This window comes from Paroedura picta, chromosome 7, assembly GCF_049243985.1.
Source record: "Paroedura picta isolate Pp20150507F chromosome 7, Ppicta_v3.0, whole genome shotgun sequence".
In the NCBI taxonomy this organism is placed as follows: domain Eukaryota; kingdom Metazoa; phylum Chordata; class Lepidosauria; order Squamata; family Gekkonidae; genus Paroedura; species Paroedura picta.
The window spans coordinates 40,737,177-40,757,553 of record NC_135375.1 but is presented as its reverse complement, the minus strand read 5'-3'; the positions used below and the strand labels follow the sequence as shown (position 1 = coordinate 40,757,553).

The 20,377-nt window shown below is 42.3% G+C and overlaps 2 protein-coding genes across 11 annotated transcripts in view; one reads left to right on the top strand and one right to left on the bottom strand.

The window, feature by feature from the left end:
* Window positions 1-1,517, bottom strand: part of ADGRV1 (adhesion G protein-coupled receptor V1) — a 329,124-nt gene extending 327,607 nt beyond the window's left edge. For 2 of the 9 annotated variants that reach the window (XM_077347582.1, XM_077347586.1), the window contains exon 1: window positions 1,272-1,516. In XM_077347582.1, coding sequence (XP_077203697.1) covers window positions 1,272-1,293 — 22 coding nt within the window. In that variant the 5' untranslated portion in view covers window positions 1,294-1,516. Of the gene's footprint in view, window positions 1-1,271 lie in introns of all 9 variants that reach the window. The other 7 variants (XM_077347583.1, XM_077347584.1, XM_077347591.1 and 4 more) reach the window with 6 other exon arrangements.
* Window positions 1,518-3,064: 1,547 nt separating this feature from the next.
* Window positions 3,065-19,877, top strand: LYSMD3 (LysM domain containing 3). 2 transcript variants are annotated; one of them, XM_077347593.1, is made up of 4 exons: window positions 3,065-3,105; window positions 13,967-14,215; window positions 16,461-16,736; window positions 18,452-19,877. In XM_077347593.1, the coding sequence occupies exons 3-4, from the start codon at window positions 16,473-16,475 to the stop codon at window positions 18,980-18,982; spliced, it is 795 nt and encodes a 264-aa protein (XP_077203708.1). In that variant the 5' UTR covers window positions 3,065-3,105; window positions 13,967-14,215; window positions 16,461-16,472; the 3' UTR covers window positions 18,983-19,877. The 2 variants fall into 2 exon arrangements, with proteins under 2 accessions (XP_077203708.1, XP_077203707.1); XM_077347592.1 differs by lacking the exons at window positions 3,065-3,105; window positions 13,967-14,215 and adding an exon at window positions 15,130-15,325.
* Window positions 19,878-20,377: the final 500 nt, after the last annotated feature.

The window sequence follows — 20,377 nt, the reverse complement described above, 5'->3', positions numbered from 1 at the left end:
GCTAATCTCATAGTCTGACCATTTTACCAATGCCCGCAAGACGTTTTGATGATACAGGCCAATTCTATGCATAGAGACTTATAACTAGGTCTCCATGTGTTCATTGGGGTTTACAATCATGACATTACCACCCAGAACTGAATCCTTAGGGTATGACTTAGCCCAAGTTAAGGTCTTCTCTGCCTCATTAATTTGGAGGGAAAGTACTAATGACATACTTAATTCTTCACTAAACTTGCTAAAATCTGCAGATTAAGTCTGACTCATGCCATTAATATCTTTATGATGTATTTCTTAGGATTTTCAATAACCAGTTGGAAGGAAAAATAATCTGTGCAATGGGCTGATACTAGCTTTATGGGTAAATAAAGGGGAGGGAGAAAACATGGGCTGATTCTATTCTACCTACTGTTATTCATTTGGATGCACACAATTCTCATCAGGTTTCCCTTAATTCCTGTTTTTAGATATCTGGGTGGTTCTACAACTCTAATCCTATGGCACAGTTCGTATAATACCCCATCCTGCTACGTATATTGATTCACTCTGTGTATCCTGCCTTGAGTATCAGTGAGAAAGGGGCCTTGTAAATTACTTAAATGAAAAATAAATGCATTAATTAGACGGCACCCCAGAAAAAAAATGTACTTGGTGGAAGATACTGCCGCAATAGGAGTGTGGCTTCATTAGCAATTTAATATTAATAGCATATACATAAGCCACGCTAATTGTCTACTGTTGAGGCCAAGCTACTACTTCACAAAGGGAGAGAAGCCATCCCTAGAAATAACTTTTGACAGGAAAGTTCCCTGGTCAGGAACGTCGACGAACGACTTCAAGCGGTAGAGCGATTAGCGGTCTCCCCAAACGAATCCGTTACGCGGCAGCAACTTGAAAAGTGTTTCCATTTTAATTTCAGACACAGCAAAGTACCGGGGGGGGGGTCGTGGTGGCGCGGGAGTGGGACAGTTCCAGGGCTCCCCCCTTGTTTCCTCGAAAGGCAAGCGACTGACTGCTGGCGCTTCGAGGAAGTACACGGCGCTCCCCCGACCCGCTGGGTTTTTCCTCCACAGAACCCGCTCTGGGTTTCCGAAGGCGAAGCGCGCCACGCCGCTCCAGCGTCAGGATTATGCCTAAACAGAGAAAGGAGCCCTTTGGCAGCCCGAGCGGAAACTCCGAGTGCACGCCGCTAGGCTCGCCCGGCTGCAACAGGTGCGACGAGAAGCCAAACGCCCCCCCCCCCAAAAAAAAATCCCCCACGAGGAGCTTACCTAGACCCGGGGATGTGGACATCCGCGCCCGTAGACACGCCCGCCCGCCTGCCGTCCGCTTATGTCCCGTCACTCACGCCGGTATTATGCATTCCCCAGGGCCAGCCCTCCTCCGGCGCCCGGGCTGCGCTGCATCCTGGACTCTCCTCCTCTTCGGTCTCGTGGCCACCGCCCCCTTGCTGGCTGGGAGGGGACGAAGGGGCCACCCAGCCGGCCATGGGGCTCAAGCGAAGTGCTCAGAAGGCTGGCTTCCCTAGGAGGGGATGGCAAAGGTGCGGGGGCTGAGGCCACCGTGGAAAACGGAGCATCTTCCTCCAACGGGAGTTCCTGTTGTTTGCTCTCTGTGTGGGCCAGGGTTACTCTAAGGCAGGATTTTAGTAATGTTGCTACAATTTGATTGCTGCATCCTAGAACATGAATGTGGCATGGGTGCTGAATAGGAGCAACACTCTGGAGGCCTTTTCATACTATGTTGTTGTTATTGTTGTCGTTGTTTGGACTTATAAACTGCCCCTCCCAATATTGCCTTGAGGCAGTGTACATGATAAAATTCAGTATAAATATAAATAGTAATAGAACAGTAAAATCATTAAAATTATATTCATGAGTGTCCTCCTGTGGCAATGGAAAGAGGCCACTTCTAGGCAGGGTGCTAAATTTTGTGCCATTGCATAATAGAGCACGCTCAGGGCATTTCCGCACCTCTGTAAAAATAGTGCTATACCAGCCAAATCATGCCTCCCAGCCCCTCCTCACCTTTTTCCTGTCTCATTCTTCTCTGCCCCCTTTTCACCCTCCACATACCCAAAATGGCGGAAGAGAACAATGCGCTTTACACGCAACTCCCTTCCACCTGTCAATCATGCTAGGCAACTAATCCCCTTTCTCAATGTTTTAAAGGGCCCACAATTCTCAATAATTCTTAAAAATGAAATTCTTATCCTTTGAAACACATATGCATCTAATCATAGATGCATAATGCTTTTTAAATTGCCACCCCTTATGGAATCACGAGTCTTGATACTTAAAAAAAAATCTCGTTCCTGTTTTTTTGGGGGGGGGACTTTAGAGAGGCATGCTTTGGGTGACAATTTTAGGAATAATAATTATTGGCTTTGCCTGCACACTTTTACACCTATTTGTTGCTTCAGGCAGTTCACTTTTAAAAAATCCCCAGGAAAGGAGAGGAAGGCGGGTGTGAGGGCGGGGCATTGGAGGTGGAGATAGCACTTCTTTGTCTCCATACCTTTGGCTGGTGGGCTACTACTTGCTCTCCATTAGATAATACTACATAGGTTGGTGAATCCACTTTTTTGGGATTCACCAACTAGCACTTTAAAATTTGATTAAATTTATTTTAAGAGATTTTAAGAGATCAGGACCCAGCAGAACTTAAACAGTTCCGCAGGGCCTACAAAGAGGAGTTCTTCCACCAGGCATTTGGTTGAGACCAGACATAACCAACAGCGACCAAAGGGCCCCTGCTCCCCCCCCCGCCCCCTCAGAACACTAGCTGTATACTCTGGACCTGTTTATATTGTTGCACTGTTGCATTGTTTATTGGTTATACTATTATACTGTTATATGCTTATAATTATCAGTTATCATTATTGTATGTTTATTCAAATGTTTTATACTGTTCCATGTATTGTTCTTATGTTATTATGTAAACCACCCTGAGCCACCGGGGAGAGCGGTATATAAATATAATAAATAAATAGATAAATAGATAAATAAATAAATAATATTGAGGATGTAACTGGCTGTTTACTGCCCAGATGCTGGATGTTGGCGATGTCATATGGAGGGGTCAGAATATAATGACAATAAAAAGGTAAGCATTTCACTATTTTTAATGGGTGTGGAAATCCCCTCAAAGATAACTAGTGGCCAAAAACGGGATTCCATTTTTTGAAACTAATTTCCATGTATCAATATTTTTACACTTTATAGATTTCTATTACTCTGTTAATAATCTGTGTGTGTATATTATGTCTGGTTAAATGCTGTATTAAATACTGTACATTCATTCATTCATTATTTATGTTGAAATACTCTGGGGGCTATATTCGGGGAGGGCATTGATTTTATTTGTTTGCTCTGGCCTCAATTATACACCTGGTGGAATAATGCTGTTTTACAAGCCCTGCAAAGTTTGGATGGTTCCGTCAGTGGCCAGAACTCTGTTGGGAGTACATTCTATCAGGTTGGGGCCCTGGCCAAGGACCGGCACATCTCTTTTGGACCAGGGACTGACAGTATATTGACATCAGAAGATCAAAGTGGGAGAGGAGGTTGCTCAGATACACAGTATACTCATTTGTTGTAGGGAAGGAAGATGTAATCCCCAAGCCTGAGTTCCTGTTTCCACCATGCCTTGTTCTCCTAGCAGCATTTTTCATTTGCTGTATTTTGTTTCTCAAGCAAAGGTGATGCTCTCCAAAAGTATATCAATTAAGGTTGCCTTTTTTTGAAGGCTGTCTGGAAGGACAGGCAACTGTTGGCTCCCCCTCCCACACAAACAGAGTGTGGCCATTTTATTCTTCCTGTAGCTGTAGCATTTAGTGCAATTCAAAATGTATTTTGTATCCAGCACTGCCTAATTAATGTAGGATCTACTACCCGCTGGATACTTCAGCTCCTGGATGATGGGAAAACAATGAGCCACTCACTGTATCTGAAGAAGTGAACTCTAGTTCACAAAAGCTTTTGCTGGAATAACAATTTGTTAGCCATTAAGGCCCTGCTTTACTTCTAATTGCAAGGGACAGCTACTCCTCAGGAAAATCCAGAGATGAATGATAACAAAAGCCCCATGTTCAATAATGGGGATGTAGCCAACTCCTCATTCAATAGGAACACACAAAATTAACAGCAAAAAAAATAGTTTGTATGTGCACAGATGTATGCAATGATACAATAATATTTTAATCAAAATTTCTAAGTCCTGTTTATTATCCAGTCCTTAGAAGCCAAAGGAGAAATTCTGTATAATGCATGCTGAACAGAATTCTGGTATAACAAAACCTGTTTCATAACTGTCTTCAGCAGCATTAACTAGGATAACTAAACATTAACTAGGCAAGATCATACGGTGCTACCCATGAAACATAGACAAATGGAAACAATTGAGAAAACAGATCAGAGGTTCACACAAAAGCCAGTCAAGATGTGGCCACTCACAAAGTGTACTGTGGCAATGGTCAGCCCACCAAAATACTGGTGAAGTAGAGCACAAGGTATGGTACAAAGTTCTCATCATAATTGTAAAGTGAGTGAATGATGAATATTAAAAAATGGAAGTCATTTTGTAGTTCTGCTGATATGATAAAAGATGTATTTCTACAAGATGACTCCAGATCAGGGATTCCCAGCTAGGGGTCCAGGGACTTCGGGGGATCCAGGGTATTGCACCTCCTGCCTTAATGGACTCAGCTATAAGCTACGGAACTGGTTGATTCCATTGCTGTTTCTTCTCCATCAGTCCTTCTCGAGCCCGTCTCTTAACGTGGGTGGTGAGGCCCTTTTACTGACATGGCACTTCCTGGGGTGGGGGCATGGTAGGGAGGCGTGGCCAGCTGGCCACTTCTGGGGCTCCTTGAAGCATGAAAAATTATTTCAGGGGATCCTCCAGAGTTAAAAGGCTGAAACAGGCTGCTCTAGATCATACACTAGAGCAATGATTCGCAAGCATTTTGAAATGCTACCAACCTGCAAAACTTACTGCACATTTTAGGAACCGCTTGCAAACTAACCGCGTACTACTTCCCCCCTCCCCAATATGAAATGTAGTAATCTCCTGTCAATTAACACTGAAGAAATTTATACTTCAGTTTTTATATACTTGACACTAGTAAACAGAGAACTTTATCTTATAGCCATTTTGTGCAGTATATAGAGGCAAACCGAACTTTGCCATCAAACTTGAACATGCTTTTCTTAACCCATTATATCCCTTCTTCTCCCTTCTGGCCTTGTAACCCACTTGCAAAAACATCACAAACCACCATAGGGTCTCAAGGCCAAACCAGTTTGAGATCCACTATATTGGATCAATAGACTTACTTATTAGAGATCAATGAAATCATTTTACCTTGGTGAACGAAAAGTCTGGAAAGTTAATTGTATTACATTTCAAAACAATTTTACAGGGCAGACAAGTGATTTTGTTTCAACAGCAGTTCTTAGTTCTGGTGTCATCTAAAGTTTCCCTGAAGAAGAGTACAGCTCAGACAACCAACCATAGGGATTTACATGGATTTAGGGATTTTTTTTTGAAAAATATAGTGTCAATGGCATCTTACACTAACATTTTATACTAACTCTCTAGATTCATGTTGAAGGTGTCAAGCAAGTAAAACTGATATTATGCATTTAAAATTGTCCACCATTTCAAATGCTACAGCATAAAATTAGGAATGACATGAGGGAGGCAGGGGACCCTCCAACTGGGAGCAACCTTGAGTGGGGGAAATATCACTGCTCATTAAGGAGTTACTGCCCACACTATAGCTGATCAGCAGCCTTTAAAATATCTGGTTGGCCTCTGTAAAAATGGAATGCTGAACTTGATGGGTACCCCAAAACCTTGGTCCAGGCTTGAATCATTCACCATACCTGGTAAATATGGACATAGGTCATCGTACCAAAGAGGTTGGGAATTGCTGGCTTACAGTACAAATATAAGAAAACCTTCCTAGGAAAAAAGCTCAACTGAATAGACTGAAGAATTCTTAGCATTTTCAACTTGATGATAACCCTCAATTTCTTTCCAAATACATTCTATTCAACTTTCCATGAATCCTTGTCATTATAGTTATGTCACTAACTTGGTGTAGTGGTCAAGAGCGGTGGCTTCTAATCTGGCAAGCCAACAAGCTGGGTTTTATTCTCTGCTCCTCCACATGGAACCAGGTCGGTGACCTTGGGCTCATCACAGCCGAGATGATCTGACCAAGCAGTCCTTCAGAATTCTCTCAGCCTCACCTACCTTACAAGGTGTCTGTTGTGGGGTAGGGGAAGGGAAGGTGATTGTAAGCCATTTTGAGACTGGTAGAGAAAAGCGGCATATAAGAACCAACTCTTCTTTTTCTTATTGAGCTTGCAAGTTAACCAAGTGTTCAAGTACTGTTCAGCTGTCATTGATTGCTTAAAGTTATTTTCCTCCTGGACAGTTAATTGTCAGTTATAGAAAAGTTAGATGAATACCTTTTTAATAGAGATTGAGATTGGCCTTATTTTGCAATATCAGATATAACTGATATGCACATGCTGATTGGGTTATTTGTACTTGATTATCTCATATTTAGCTATGAACAAATCAGTTACCTAGATCAGTGGTCCCCAACCTTTTTATCACTGGGGACCACTCAACACTCGGGACCACTGGGGACCACTCAACGCCTTTTACTGAGGCCCGGTGGGGGGGTAGTTTACTCCTCTACTCTCAACCACTGCCCTAGCGCTCTCTGATCACTATGGTAATGTTTAAACATCCCTTCAAAATAAGATACAGACACGCCACAACAATGAAGTGTGTTGTAAAGGGCCGGGGGGGATGAAGTAAAGGGCCGGGGGGGGGGAGAAGGCATCCTTCGGGGCCCACCTCCAATTAGTTGAAGGACCACATGTGGTCTGCGGCCCACAGGTTGGGGATCGCTAACCTAGATGATGATTACATGATTATGATAGAACAGATTTAGATAAAGATAAAATTTATATTTTTATATATACTTCTGTAACAAGCAAATCAGTTTTCTCAAAAGAGAATTCTCAAAAGAAGACTAGTTGAGATTTTCTGGGTATTTAACTTGTTTTTTTTTATAATCCCTATAATCACTCAGGTTTATGAACCTTACAAAATCATGTATGGGATAAATGCTGGTTAAAACATTCCATATCATCACCCATGTTCCCATTGCAAATCTGCTTGCACATATATTGGGTTTTCTCGTATGCTTTCCCCTCATGGCTCTCAGAAAATGTGGATACTTTATACTACATGATCAATACACATTATTCCACCAACCAACATAACAGCATTTCACAGACTGTTATGGAGATCAAAGCATATGGATTGAATTCCAAGCCAACCAAGACTTTTAACATTATCTAATCATTTAAAATTAACAGTAATTAATAAATGTTTAATAGAGATGCAAAATGTTACAAAAGTGTATCTGGTACAGAAAAAAACCCAAATCATTATGCTTCAAGTGGCCATTGGTAAAACTTTCTAGTCAAAATAGAGCTGCTCAGTTCATCTTCAAGGGACAGATAAATGATTTTAAACTTCCATTTGGCCAAAAGCAGCATATGTCTCAGTGTTCTTTCTTTGTGCGCACTAAGTAAAATCAGGAGAAACTGCACTCTCTGAAATCTGTGAAGACTGTCTAGATCTTGATCTTTTAAGTTGCTCCCTCTTTATGCCCACCATGTGTGGCGCTTCCCTGTGGTTTGTTATTTTTTTTCAATAGCAGAGGGAGGAAACGAACAATGCTTGGCAACCACACTGCATAGCACAAGGTAACCATGGAAGCATTTGTGCATTTGTTAGGGCCCCCTCCAAAACGATCCAGGCATTCATTTCATTGAATCAATATTGAAGCTTTTAAGAGTTATCGTTTGGAAACTGAAACAAAACTAACGAAAGAAATTCCTGTTTTTTTCTTATTAAATCTATTTCTCATGTTAAGCATAACAATGCCTTGTAAATACAAATAGTGGTTTGAAATTAGCCACATTTCTGCTTCTCCCTTAGATTATAATAATAAAATAGTGGTATTAGCATGCCGGTGAAAAAAAATCTAGGGATTTCTGAAGCATTCTGCCTTTCTTGTATAGAGGATGGATCCAATTCAAAGACAAAGACTGCAGAAGAATGGAGGAGGAGCAAATCTCTTTTAAATGCATGAAGAAATGTTGTGTTTATATTAGAAGCCCTCTCTATATACAGTTCAGTATAGTCCCTACTATCTTAAAAAAAGAATGAAAAATTTAAATAATTGAACTTTATATCTCTCAAAGTTGTCAGCTAAACTTAAAATGATGTTATAACAACTTAGAGCATTACCAAATGTAAAATTTAAAAAGCTTGTGCTGTATTAAAAATATTTAACAATGATCTTTTATTAAAATACTGGATTTAACTGAACAAATGTTATTCATAAATATTCAGTAGATAAAAAGAAAATATGTTGACGTTTTGATCAAGGAACTAGCAATGATAACCAGGTACTTCCCATTTAGTGTCAAACTCTTAATGGAGAAAAGATACTGGTGTGGTGAAACACTAACCACATGATCAATAGGTTACCAATCCATCATGAGGCCAGCCTTGCAGGGTAGTGACAAGCATAGTGATCACTACACCACAAAAGTATCTTAGAGTCAGGCCTCTGAACAACAAGAAGGAGACTTGTTCTGATGATATTTGCAACTTCAAATTGCTGGAAGCCAGTATTTAATGGCTAGAATATAACAACAATAAACAATCAGACTAAAAGAATACATTTCATATAAATATTAGTTTTCGCATTTGCTTGAAAATGGCCAAGAAAGAAAACAGATAAACATTTAATACATAGCCCAGCTACACATTTCATTCAAAATTTTATCCAATCATCTATCTGGGCACATTAGTGCACTGTCATCATCTATAGATGAAAATTATAACATTACTTTTCACAAGGTTTCCTAGTGGCTTATAGCACAAATCTACACAGATAGGAGTACTTACACACACTGATTTCACTGAGGTCTCAGAACTGGATTATAACCACTGATTTGAACATTTCAGTGGACTTCACTTCCAAGTAACTCAAGATCTTAATTTAGGCTGCATTTTAATACCCAACTCCTCCTTGATTTTATCTTTTGCTTTTCTCCCCAATCCATGTGATTTTAGGTGGCTAAGTGGGCAATTCTAAAAATGCCTTCCAGGGATTAAGCCTCATTGGATAGCTTTCACTGGGATTCTGAGTTGATCTGCTGAGTCTAATAATCTAACAGTGCAATCCTAAACAAAGCTATACCTTTCCTAAACCCCTTGAGTTCACTGGATTTAGGTTTTTAAAAGAATTGTACTGTTAAACCATCCAACCAGTCTGAACAAATAGACTTCCACTTTAAATGCAAAACTGTTCTCCAACCGTTTTACCATACTCTTGTGCATATTGGTATTTTAGTGGTCTCCTGATTTGCTACCCATGTCTAAACTGCACATTCCCCAAAAACAGCTCTTCAGAGGCAACAATTTCCCTTTGTTACTATTGATTTAATGCCTTTCTTCCTTGAATATACTTCTAGCATTGTCTAATACGTTTCTCATCTGTAACTTCTGCTTTCCAGCCTAGGCAGACAGATAACTAAGGGCAAGTGAGCTGAGTCCCTACAGTTGCACACACAGGTGTCATGCAGTGATTAATACTGACCCTGTTAACTCACTTAATATGCACTATTAGGATAAGTGAAGTAATCTACACAGGGAAAAAGAAAAGCTGTATTCCTATTAGTATTCATGAGTTGTGCTGCTACTGTCCTGTTCATCAAGTTGGAAATATACTCTTTTGTATGTTGATGGGAAAATGTCACTAGGTACAAATGGAGTTAGCAGGGTCACAGGAAAGCCCCCTCACTTTGTTTCCTCTAAGGAAGTGTGCTGCTCTAGCAGTGCTTGTTCGACACAGCATGGGATAACATCTGATTCTAGAGAGAACCAATGAAATCCCAATATTCCTCCTTTCCACACATTATCTAAAAATAGCCTTCTGCTAATAATATGTCTATCATCTTCAAATTTTGTCACAAAGAATTGCTGAAGACAAACTACAGACTTCTGACAGTTTTCACCAACAGCTTTGACTGATATAATAATCTTTTAGGAAGGATGGATGAAGGCTGAGTCTTCAGTTTTTTAGCTACTAACAATTTAACACTCTTTACCGCTCTGGCGGAAAGCCTCTTTAAAATCTGTTCAAAATTTGACTTGCCAAGAGTTTATGTGATAGGTCCAGATAAAATGTCCTTTCAGTCATCCAGTGTCTCTACCAACTGCAGACACTGTAAGAAAAATAAGCTGAGCTATTAAAAGATATAATTTCACCTCCTCATTTGCACATTTGCCAATTTTCCTGCTCTGTATGTTTTTCATTCTGGAGGATATTGCTATTACATTATTAATCTTTGTATGCACGTATAATAATCAACCACATTCAACTTACCAGTATTATTGTTGCACTATTATTATCATCTTAATGTGATGCGATTAGCTTGGTAAAGCTTTCCAAAGCTGCATAAGCAAGAAGACAGATCTCTGCCTAGAGGCGCTTACAGTATAAATCTCAACAGTGAGGAGATGACAGGAATAAAAATGAGGTAGGAAATAAAAGAGAAGCCACACTAACAGAAGATGACAAATGCTGTTGAAATGACTTTGGTTTTGTTTCAGTTGGAGACAAGGATAATCACAGTAATAAACATAAAATCAGATGACTTTCCAGGGGGAGCCAACAGACCGGTTAAGGAACTGGGTTTATATAAAATCTTGAATTCCAAATCCTTATTCAAGCAAGTTCATACACCATTCAGCTTCAGCCTAACTAACACAGGAAAACTGTACTTAAGAGTACAGCTTTTAAAAAAGCAACCCCTACAAACAACCCCTCCCTCTAAATTGCTGGCCACAGCTCTGTGTTTAGTGTTTAGTTTAAATAAAAGGAGTCCCCTTGGAACAATGACTTGCACTGAACTAATTTCCTCTATATGAACGGAAACTTTTAACTGGTTTACAAGGCTACAATCATAAGGACACTTCTCTGAGAACAAGCCCCACTGTATAATGTGGGACTTACTTCTGAGTAGATTTGCATAGGTTTGTTCCCTCAACCTGCGGCCAATCCTGCTCATGCAATGGTCTGCAAAAGATGCTCAAGACACATACAAATACAAAACACCATATGTGATTCAGGTATTCATATGGCAGCCTGATTTGTGTGATTATTTATATTGGAAAATAGGAAGAAAAGATCTGATTCTATCAATCACAAGTTTCTTTCCTCCAAGAAGCTCAGGTTCTCTACATCAGTGGTCCCCAACCTTTTTATCACCGGGGACCACTCAATGCCGAGGACCACTCACTGGGGACCACTCAACCCCTTTTACTGAGGCCCGGTGGGAGGGGGGGTAGTTTACTCCTCTACTCTCAACCACTGCCCTAGCGCTCTCTGATTGCTATGGTAATGTTTAAACATCCCTTCAAAATAAGATACAGACACGCCACAACAATGAAGTGTGTTGTAAAGGGCTGGGGGGGATGAAGTAAAGGGCCGGGGGGGGGGAGAAGGCGTCCTTCGGGGCCGACCTCCAATTAGTCGAAGGACCACATGTGGTCTGTGGCCCACAGGTTGGGGATCGCTACTCTACATGGTTCTCCTATATCTTAACAACTTCCTTGCTGTTAGGTTAAACTGAGATTTAGAGTGCAATCCTGAATAGAAATGTGATTTTAGGATTCTCTTGACAGTAGTTGGTTCCAGGTCACCCAGTGAGCATCAGAACTGAATGAGAATGTGAACATTGATCTCCTTAGTTAACATTCTGGCCACTGCAAGACAGGGATTCATTCTCCTTTATTGCTAATGCAAAATATATAAGGAACTAGGGGCAAAGCCTGTTGTATCCAGGAATACAACGGGAGCTAGAACTTGGCGGTGGGAAGAAGAATGGGAGGAGTTGTCCAGTTCGTAAGGACATGGGGCTGAATGTGTGTGTTGTGTGGGAGGTTGTGGTGGCAAATGAGGGCATGTGTGGAGATAAGGGTGTCAAGAACCAGTGGTTTGGAATGTTCATTGAGTGTGGGACAGGACTGACCTTTGGGAATTGTGGCATAGTGGTTACAGATGAGCTTTCCAAAGCCATGTCTTCAGATATGTGAAGGGAAAAATCAGACTGGAAACTCTTCTTAGAGAGAGATTTCATGGCAACCAATTCCTCCCAGTTCTGCATTCAACATCATTTCCCTTCTTGTCCCCCTGCCCTAATACACATGGGGTAGTCACAGTACACAAGGGTCCACCCTGCTCCTTCTGTCTCTATTTTTTCACTGTTGATAAAATATGATATGCCCCAAATGCTTATTTCACGGTTGCTCCTTAGAAGAAATGGATTTTTGTACCCTGCTGTTTACTACCCAAAGGAGTCTCAAAGTGATTTACAAACACCTTTTCCCCTTTGTCTCCCCACAATAGACAACCTGTGAGGGATGCGGGGCTGTGAGAGGTCTGAGAGAACTGGGAATGGGCCACAGTCACCCAGCAGGCTTCAGGTGTTTCAAAGCAGTTTCCAACCGCCTTCTCTTACTCTCTCCATAGAAGACTCTCTGTAAGGGTGGTGGGGTAGAGAGCCTCACTTGGAAGATGGCAACCCTAAGAGGAGGTCTCTCTGTGCACAGCAGTCTTGACCTTAGTCAGGTTTATGCACACCTAGGTAGTGTGGAATTCCAGAAGATGAATCTATACCAAGGTGACCAGATTTTAACATTGGTAAAGTGGGACATCATTGACCGGGGGGGGGGGGGGTCGATTAAAAATTAGGTCTATATGGAGCAACAAAGTTTCATAGAACGCAAAAGTAGTATTGTAATATATATATTTTTAATTTCAACTTAAGTACAATTTGCCAGGTACCCTCGGATGTCCCTCCAAAAGTGGGAAAATCTGGTCACCTTAATCGACACCAATTTGGCAACCTTACCTCCTCTCTGCAATGTTTTGTTGACCTAAATAGGTCAAGAAGTGCTAGGTAGCTGTGGGGGCATTACACACTTTGGAGGCCCCACTTTCAGACTTCAAGGAATATATTCAGACCAGGGACAGCCAACCTCCAGGTAGGGCCTGGAATTGCTGCTCATCTCCAGAATATACAGACCAGCTCCGCAGGCAAAAATGGCGAGTTTGGAGGGGTGACTGTGTAGCTTTGTATCCCCCTGGGGTTTAGGGATGCCAGCCTCCAGGTGGGGTCTGAGAATCCCTTGGAAGTACAGCTCTTCCCTAGGCAGTTAGGCTGAGGGGAAAGATAGAGGGTAGGGGAAAGCAAAGAGCGCTCCATGGCCAGATACATGGGGAGATGTTGTGAGCCAAGGTCCTATTAGGGAGGACTCCTTGGAGAAAAAGCCTTATTAGGAGCTCCCAGATTCACACAAGCCTCATCTGGATGAGAACCTAGCCCAGCCAGATATTCAACTGGTAGAGAGCTCTGACCAGCAGGAAAGAATGGAGCTGCAGACAAACCAGGACTTAAGAGTCCAAAGTTGTTGCAGAAGCTCTCATTCCTCTGCTCAGCCTCCAGCTGCAATTCTCTGCCTTGTCAGCCCACCTGAGGCAATTAAGCAATACCAGCTATGTGCTGCAGGAGAGCTCCAGTCTAAAAGGCACCATACCATGTTAGCAAGACAGCTGCTGACTGCAGAACAAGGACTAAGTTGCTGCTGACAGCAGATATAGAGGTGGAGAGGCCTGGGTTGTGGACCCAACTGTGAGCTGTCCTTTCCGCTGATGCCTTTGGATTACCTCAAGGAGCCCTTGACTCACTGGACTGAGTTAAAACATTAATTGCATTCTGTCTATCCCTTGGCATTGTTTTTGAAATATTGATTCTCGTTACCTCCCTTGCAGTTCATCTGTGCTTCCTTCCAGCAGAAAGCTGAAACTTGAGGCCAAGACAGGAGGCAAAGGAAACAGCTGGCTCAAGTCCCTTGCCTGGGGTAGATGGAGAATGGGACGAGGCTGTGAATGGAGCAACTTACCAATAGCAAGGCCTTTCAGAGAGGGCAGCACCTCTTCTACCCAGCAAGCAGCAGGAAGACGACAGATAAGCCCCACAATTGGCCATAATTGGAAGAGTGCTCTCTCCCTATTGACAGCACACCCTGAGGAAGGGCCAGTCAGGTAGGTAGTGCATTATCTGTATGTAATTTAAACTAATTGGTCCCCATTAGCAGATTTGAACTTATTGGCCCTCAGTGGCAGAGTGGCATCTCCCCATTGGCAGCACACTCCCAGGGAGGGCCAATTAGGTAGGGATTGTCTGCACACAATTCACACTCTTTGGCCCTACCTGGCAGAGTACAATTTGAACTTATTGGCCCTCACTGGCAGAGTGGTATCTCCTTATTCACCTGGTGAAAAGTTGTCTTGGAGAGTGGATTCTGTGGCATTATACCCTGTGGAGGTCCTTCCCAGGCTATACCCCCAAAATCTCCGGGAATTTCCCAACCTAGTCCAGGCAACCTCAATTCAGTATAAAGTTGCCTGGATTCATCAGAGGCACCTGTCATTCACATAAGTTTATTCAAAAATAAAGTCCATTTAGTCTTCAAAGCAGCACTGGTGTTTTAGTTTTGGTGTAGCCGACTTAGCATGGATTGGCTTCGATCTGGGTTCAAGTCCAGCCTCTTTTACGCAGACACGGAGTCTTACAATAACTCAATTTGAGTTTGACGTAGGCAGTCTGGCACGGAGCTCTGCCCCTGCCCCCCCCCCCCCCCCGAAAGCCGGCCCGGAATGTGACGAGTCTTCTGATAACCTTCTCCTGGCCTCTAAACCGCCCTTCAGAAATGCAGTCCACCGCACGGGGCTCCCCCCCAGGAGACGGGTCTGCACAGCCTCCCCTCCAGCCGTTCATCGGGATGTTCTTGGGCGCCTGCGCTGCCCCTTGACCGCTCTCCTTCCGCACGAGGAGACTCCTGCGATTACCTTCAGCCTCAAGAGCTCGGCAAGGAACACCACGCGGATACTGAGGGGGGAAAGGAAGCCCAGCTCCCTCACGCCCGTTAGAGCCTGCCGCCGCCGCGGAGAACCTTTCTGGGCCTGCGCAGACCAGCCCGGCCTCTCGTTGGCCCTTTAAGGGCCGGGGGAAGGGGTGGGGCTAATTTGCAGACGTGGCGCCGTCGGCGCTCAGGCGTCTGGGCCTGGCCTGTCACCGGGAAGCCTGGCGAAGAGGTTACACCGAGACTGCCGTCGCCGTCATGGCGCTTGCCGGGAGAGGGCCGGGTACCGGTAAGGCAGGCTTGCCGGTCGGAGTCGGGTGCGGAGGGAGGCTAGCCCCGCTTCTTGCCTGGTTAAGGCAGCGCGGAATGGGGCCGCGGGGGGAGCCCAGGGAGGGCTGGGCTGGGCTGTAGGGCTTGACAGGTGGTCGCTTGACGGCCCGGTGCCCATGAAGTGGCCTTGCGGAGGAGAGTCGACAACAACTCCTGAAGGGAAGGCCAAGGGGAAGATTCCGCTCCCCGCTCGTTATTGTGCCCGCCTGAGCAGCTACTCGGAGGACTCGCTGGCAGGCTTCCTTTTGGCTTGATCTTCCTTTTGGCATGTTGCAAGCAGCCAGACACAGAGTGGTCCCCCCTGGCTCTTCCTTTCATTGGCGAGGGACAGAGGTTGAGTAAGAGCAATGACAGTATGCTTGTGAGGTGGTTGCACTTGAACCCAGAGCCACCCTCTTGCTTCTAAATTAGTGGACCGTGTAGGATCTTGTTGTGGTTAAGGGTATGGAGCCTGAGATGTTTATGGGTATTGGTTTTGCCTCCTGAAGATTATCCATGGCATTGTATTAGTTTAAAAGCTTTTGTAAAGTACGGAATAGTGGAAGGAACTTCAGCTTGTGGTTGGGAGCTGCAAGAGATAATGGGGGTGGAGGTGGTGTTTGAATCATAAATATGTTGGCTAGCAGGTTTCCCATCTTCAAATGTTTCCTTACTAAAGTTTCTCACTCAGATTGTTTTAAGTTGTACATTGTTAATGACAAACCTATTATAAAAATTATTTTGCTCTCTTTTCTGAGTAGGATTGCTAGATGGTTCTTTCATTTTATTCCCACACATGAGTATTCCCAGTGGAAGACTGGTTTTGTGCGTGTACGGATACTGCAGCTTCATGCTGACAAAGGGAGCTTTGGCTCTTGAAAGCTTATGCCCTAATAATCTTGTTGGTCCTTATGGTGTTAACAGGGTTTGAATCTAGCTGCAGCTTAAAAGTGTCATATAAATAGGTTATATGAATTGTTTACATTTTTCAGATCATTAAGGGAGTGTGAATGAAGGAGGAACAAGAGCATGTTAGAGACATTATATGTAAATTGCTGAAGTCATGTGAGTTTGTGACTAATTGGCCTATTTCTCTTTCCCTTATGTTGTTAAAGTTTCCTGACAAAATGACAGGGAAAAGTCAGACTTTCCAACTTCCATCTGTAATGCAGCCTACGGTGGATATCCATGGACATCCATTTGGGAATGCTATCAGTTCTGATAGTGACGTGTTGGAAGATGAAACAGAGGTGTATGAACTGCGGCCCAGGGGAAAGGAGAAAGTCCGTCAAAGTACATCAAGAGAGAGAATTGATGAAGTTATATTTATAACCAAGGATATACAGGAAGGAGACACTTTAAATGCAATAGCTCTTCAATATTGTTGTTCCGTAAGTCTGTATGAAACTGTATACCATAAATTTCATTTGGAGGGCAATATACATATGGAAAACTTTAAAATGTTTATTTATTATAGACTACTTAATGGCTTGTGCCCCAGAAGCAGTTCAGACAGTTGCTTCACAGAACATGGGACATGTTGCACCCAGTGGTTTAATGCAGTGAGACCAAATGTGGGAACACCTTGACGTAACTGCAAAAAGAAAGTCAGATTTTTTCATTCCCCTCTCCCATGCATAATAGTATTTTTGGTGCTTTCACAAGAAATGCCAAAACCTATTTGTGGCAACAAAGCTAAGGGTCACAGTATTTAAGTGATTGCTTGGCAAAAATATACCATATATAGGCATGCATTCTGCCTGGTATGAGGTCTAGGAATTCCGAGACAATCAGATTGTTACAGGCCTCAAGAAACACAATAATAAAGTCAAATGACTTGTAGTTACTTTTTATTCTCAAGTAGTTTCCTGTGGGTACAAATCATTTGCCACATGCAAATACTTGTAACAGTAAGTCAGCTGACTCTTCTGTACGTGAAATAAGAAAGCGTTCCAAACCAGAGGTGGGGAATGCAATTCCAGTCGACAGCTTTTCCCTTGCAGCTCCCATAATTTGGCAGAACCTTTTAGAGGCAACTCGGAGAAGTGAAAGGATTGAATACTCCATCCCTACCACAGCAGGAGACTATTCCACATTTATAGACCCCCCAGAGGCTAAGCTATGTACCTTTCTGTATAATATAAATTAAACCTGTTTTATTGACTGTAGAATGTGTGGGGGGGAGGAGTGGATGTTTGACTTGCATTTCTGAGCAAAAGTACCTTGTCTCCCTTAAATACCGCTACTAGAAGAGAAAATTAAAATCAGTATATAATACAGCACATGGGAGAAGTGTTTTTTCTTTCTAAGAACATTCTTTTGAAATAAACTGTATCTTCAAGTTCCTGGCCACATACCACATGCAGCCACTAATTGTCAAAATAAAATAAAGTGATTTCTGTGAGTAGATATGTAAAATAATAGAAACAATGTTTTTACTTCACTCTATTATTCTGTATTTTTCTTCTGATTTCAGTTCAGAATTGATAACTTAGTGGCATGATCCAGGCCATGGGCAAAGTGCTTACTAGTGAAAGTGTTCCATACTTCTAGTCACTTTAAAGCATGATGAATGCTTTGGATGTAGGAATGCTGTATATCTTCCAATGTTTATTAGAGGAGGAGCAGTTGCAAATCTTCTCTAACCCTCTGTTCCCTCCCCAGTGAACATCAGAAGGTAACAAGTAATTCCCAAAGCTGTTCCTGCTTCTTTGATTTGGAGACTCTTTCTCTTTCCTGCAAGGACAAGAAAAGGGAAGGGATGCAGATGGGTGGAGTGAATCAATGCTAGAACAAACTCCATCTTTATAGAAGGGAAACTTCTGGGGAATCTGAACAGCTGCTTTGCAGATGAACTTGTGGTTTATAACTGGGGTGTTTTTGCTAAAATGTATTCTGTTGCATGATATTCCTTCCACACCATGGAATTTCCACCAATGGGAATATCACAATTGATTAAAAATGCCAAATTATTTTGATTAATGACTTAAAACTTTATTCACAAATTGGGCCCGGTTATAACATAGAAGGAATACTAGTCACCGAAAGGGTAACTTTTTTCAAAAGTGCTAATTCATTTTAGTAACCTTAAACAATTGTATTTCAGGTAGCAGATATCAAAAGACTGAATAATCTTATCACAGATCAGGACTTCTTTGCACTGAGAACTGTTAAAATTCCAGTGAAGAAGTTCAGTGTATTGACTGAGACACACTGCTTTCCAAAAAGCAGGCAAGTTTCAAGATCAGCCTCTACTTCATACTCTGCGGATTTCCCTGATGCAACCCAAGTTCTTGAGAACACCACTGAGACTGTTGGTAACTTCTTGAAAGTAGTGGATCGTGATATAGAACAAATAGTGAAGTGTAATGCTACGAAGAGAGAGAATCTTAATGAAGTTGTTTCTGCCTTATCAACCCAACTGCCAAGCTTTGAAGCCGAAGGTAAACCCATCAAACGGAAAGATCCTTATTATGGAGCAGACTGGGGAATAGGATGGTGGACAGCAGTAGTGATAATGGTAGTGGTGGGCATAGTAACACCTGTTTTTTATCTTTTATACTATGAAGTTTTAGTTAAGGTGGATGTCAGTCACCATTCCACAGTAGAATATTCCCAGGTAATGGCACCACCTTAATGAGGACCACTGGAAAATGAAATAAATCATCAAGCTTCATGAAGACCGAAAAGTTTTGTTTTTACTTTGCATTCTAAATTTTTGGGCATCGCTTCAATGTATTCTACAAAGGAGAAAAGAAACAACAGATGCCGTGTGGACTCGGAAAGTAGCTTTATTTGTGGTGGTATTTAATAAGGTAATTAGTGACCTTGTTTAGTATATGATAGAAGTTACCTTTTCCAGACCCAGTGTGATGTAGTGGTTTCAGTGGGAGCAGGGAGATCTGGGGTCAAATCCATATTCTTCCGTGACACTTACTGGGTGACCTTGGGCCAGTCACTCTCAAACTCACCTACCTCACAGGGATGTTGTATGGATAAAATGGGGAGGAAGGAGGAGAACTGTGCATACTGTTTAATGCTCCTTGGAGGCAAGGAGGAATGAAAATGCCCTAAATAAGAATTCAAGTTCAGTGTGAGTTAGCTGATGAAAACATAGTTGGCTGAACAGAAAAGCTGATGCATTCCCACTGACATGAATAGAGTCAGATCTCTTTTAAATTAATGTACTTGAGTTACAGGTAATATAACCCTTGGAAAGCCTTCCAGTCTTGTATGGTGAAAAGGAGTTCTGCTTTGGGAGTTTTAGCAGTATGTAAACTTCCTGTATTTTAAAAAAATCATTAGGAATATGATAAAGGACTCATAAATGCAGGGATTAAAAATATTTCTTTCTGAAGAAATGCTGTGCTCTGCATTACTGTTCTTTGTTGTATACATTGACCAGGCTTTTGGAATACTGTATCATGAAAAGAAATATTCAAAGGTGCTGTCTACACATTGCATTCCAGCTTGTTCTTCCATGCTCTCTTGTTGAATTTTTGAAAAAATAAAAGGCAGGGAAGGGAAGAGTTCCTATTTGTTTGTCTGAAATTGTCACTTGCTGAGGGGTTCTAACCAGGCTTGTGGAGAAAACAGAGAGGGAATGGGTGGAAAGAGTGAGATTTTATGAGCAGTGACAAGCTTCACTTTCTCCACCATTGCTTTTCACTTTAAAAAAGAGTTGGAACTCACACTCAAGTGTGAGTCTGCAGTATAAACTTGGATATTGTTTGAAGAAGCAGATTTCACTGTACATAAAAATTGTCCTGTTTTCAAAGTAGATCCTGTGATCATAAAACTGACCATGGGACTAAATTTATCATTAAAAAAGACAATATGAAACCAGTTGTGAAAGAGTAGTAGTTGGATGTTACCTAAGCCCAGGCATCTCAGCTGTTACCCTGCTCACTTTGTTTATAGGTGTGTTTGCATTAGTCACAGTTGGACCTATTCCACTGCCACCTAGGTATCTTAATGGTATCAGTTTACCCCTGGTATATTGCTGCTCTGGAGACATGGAGACAGATTTTCT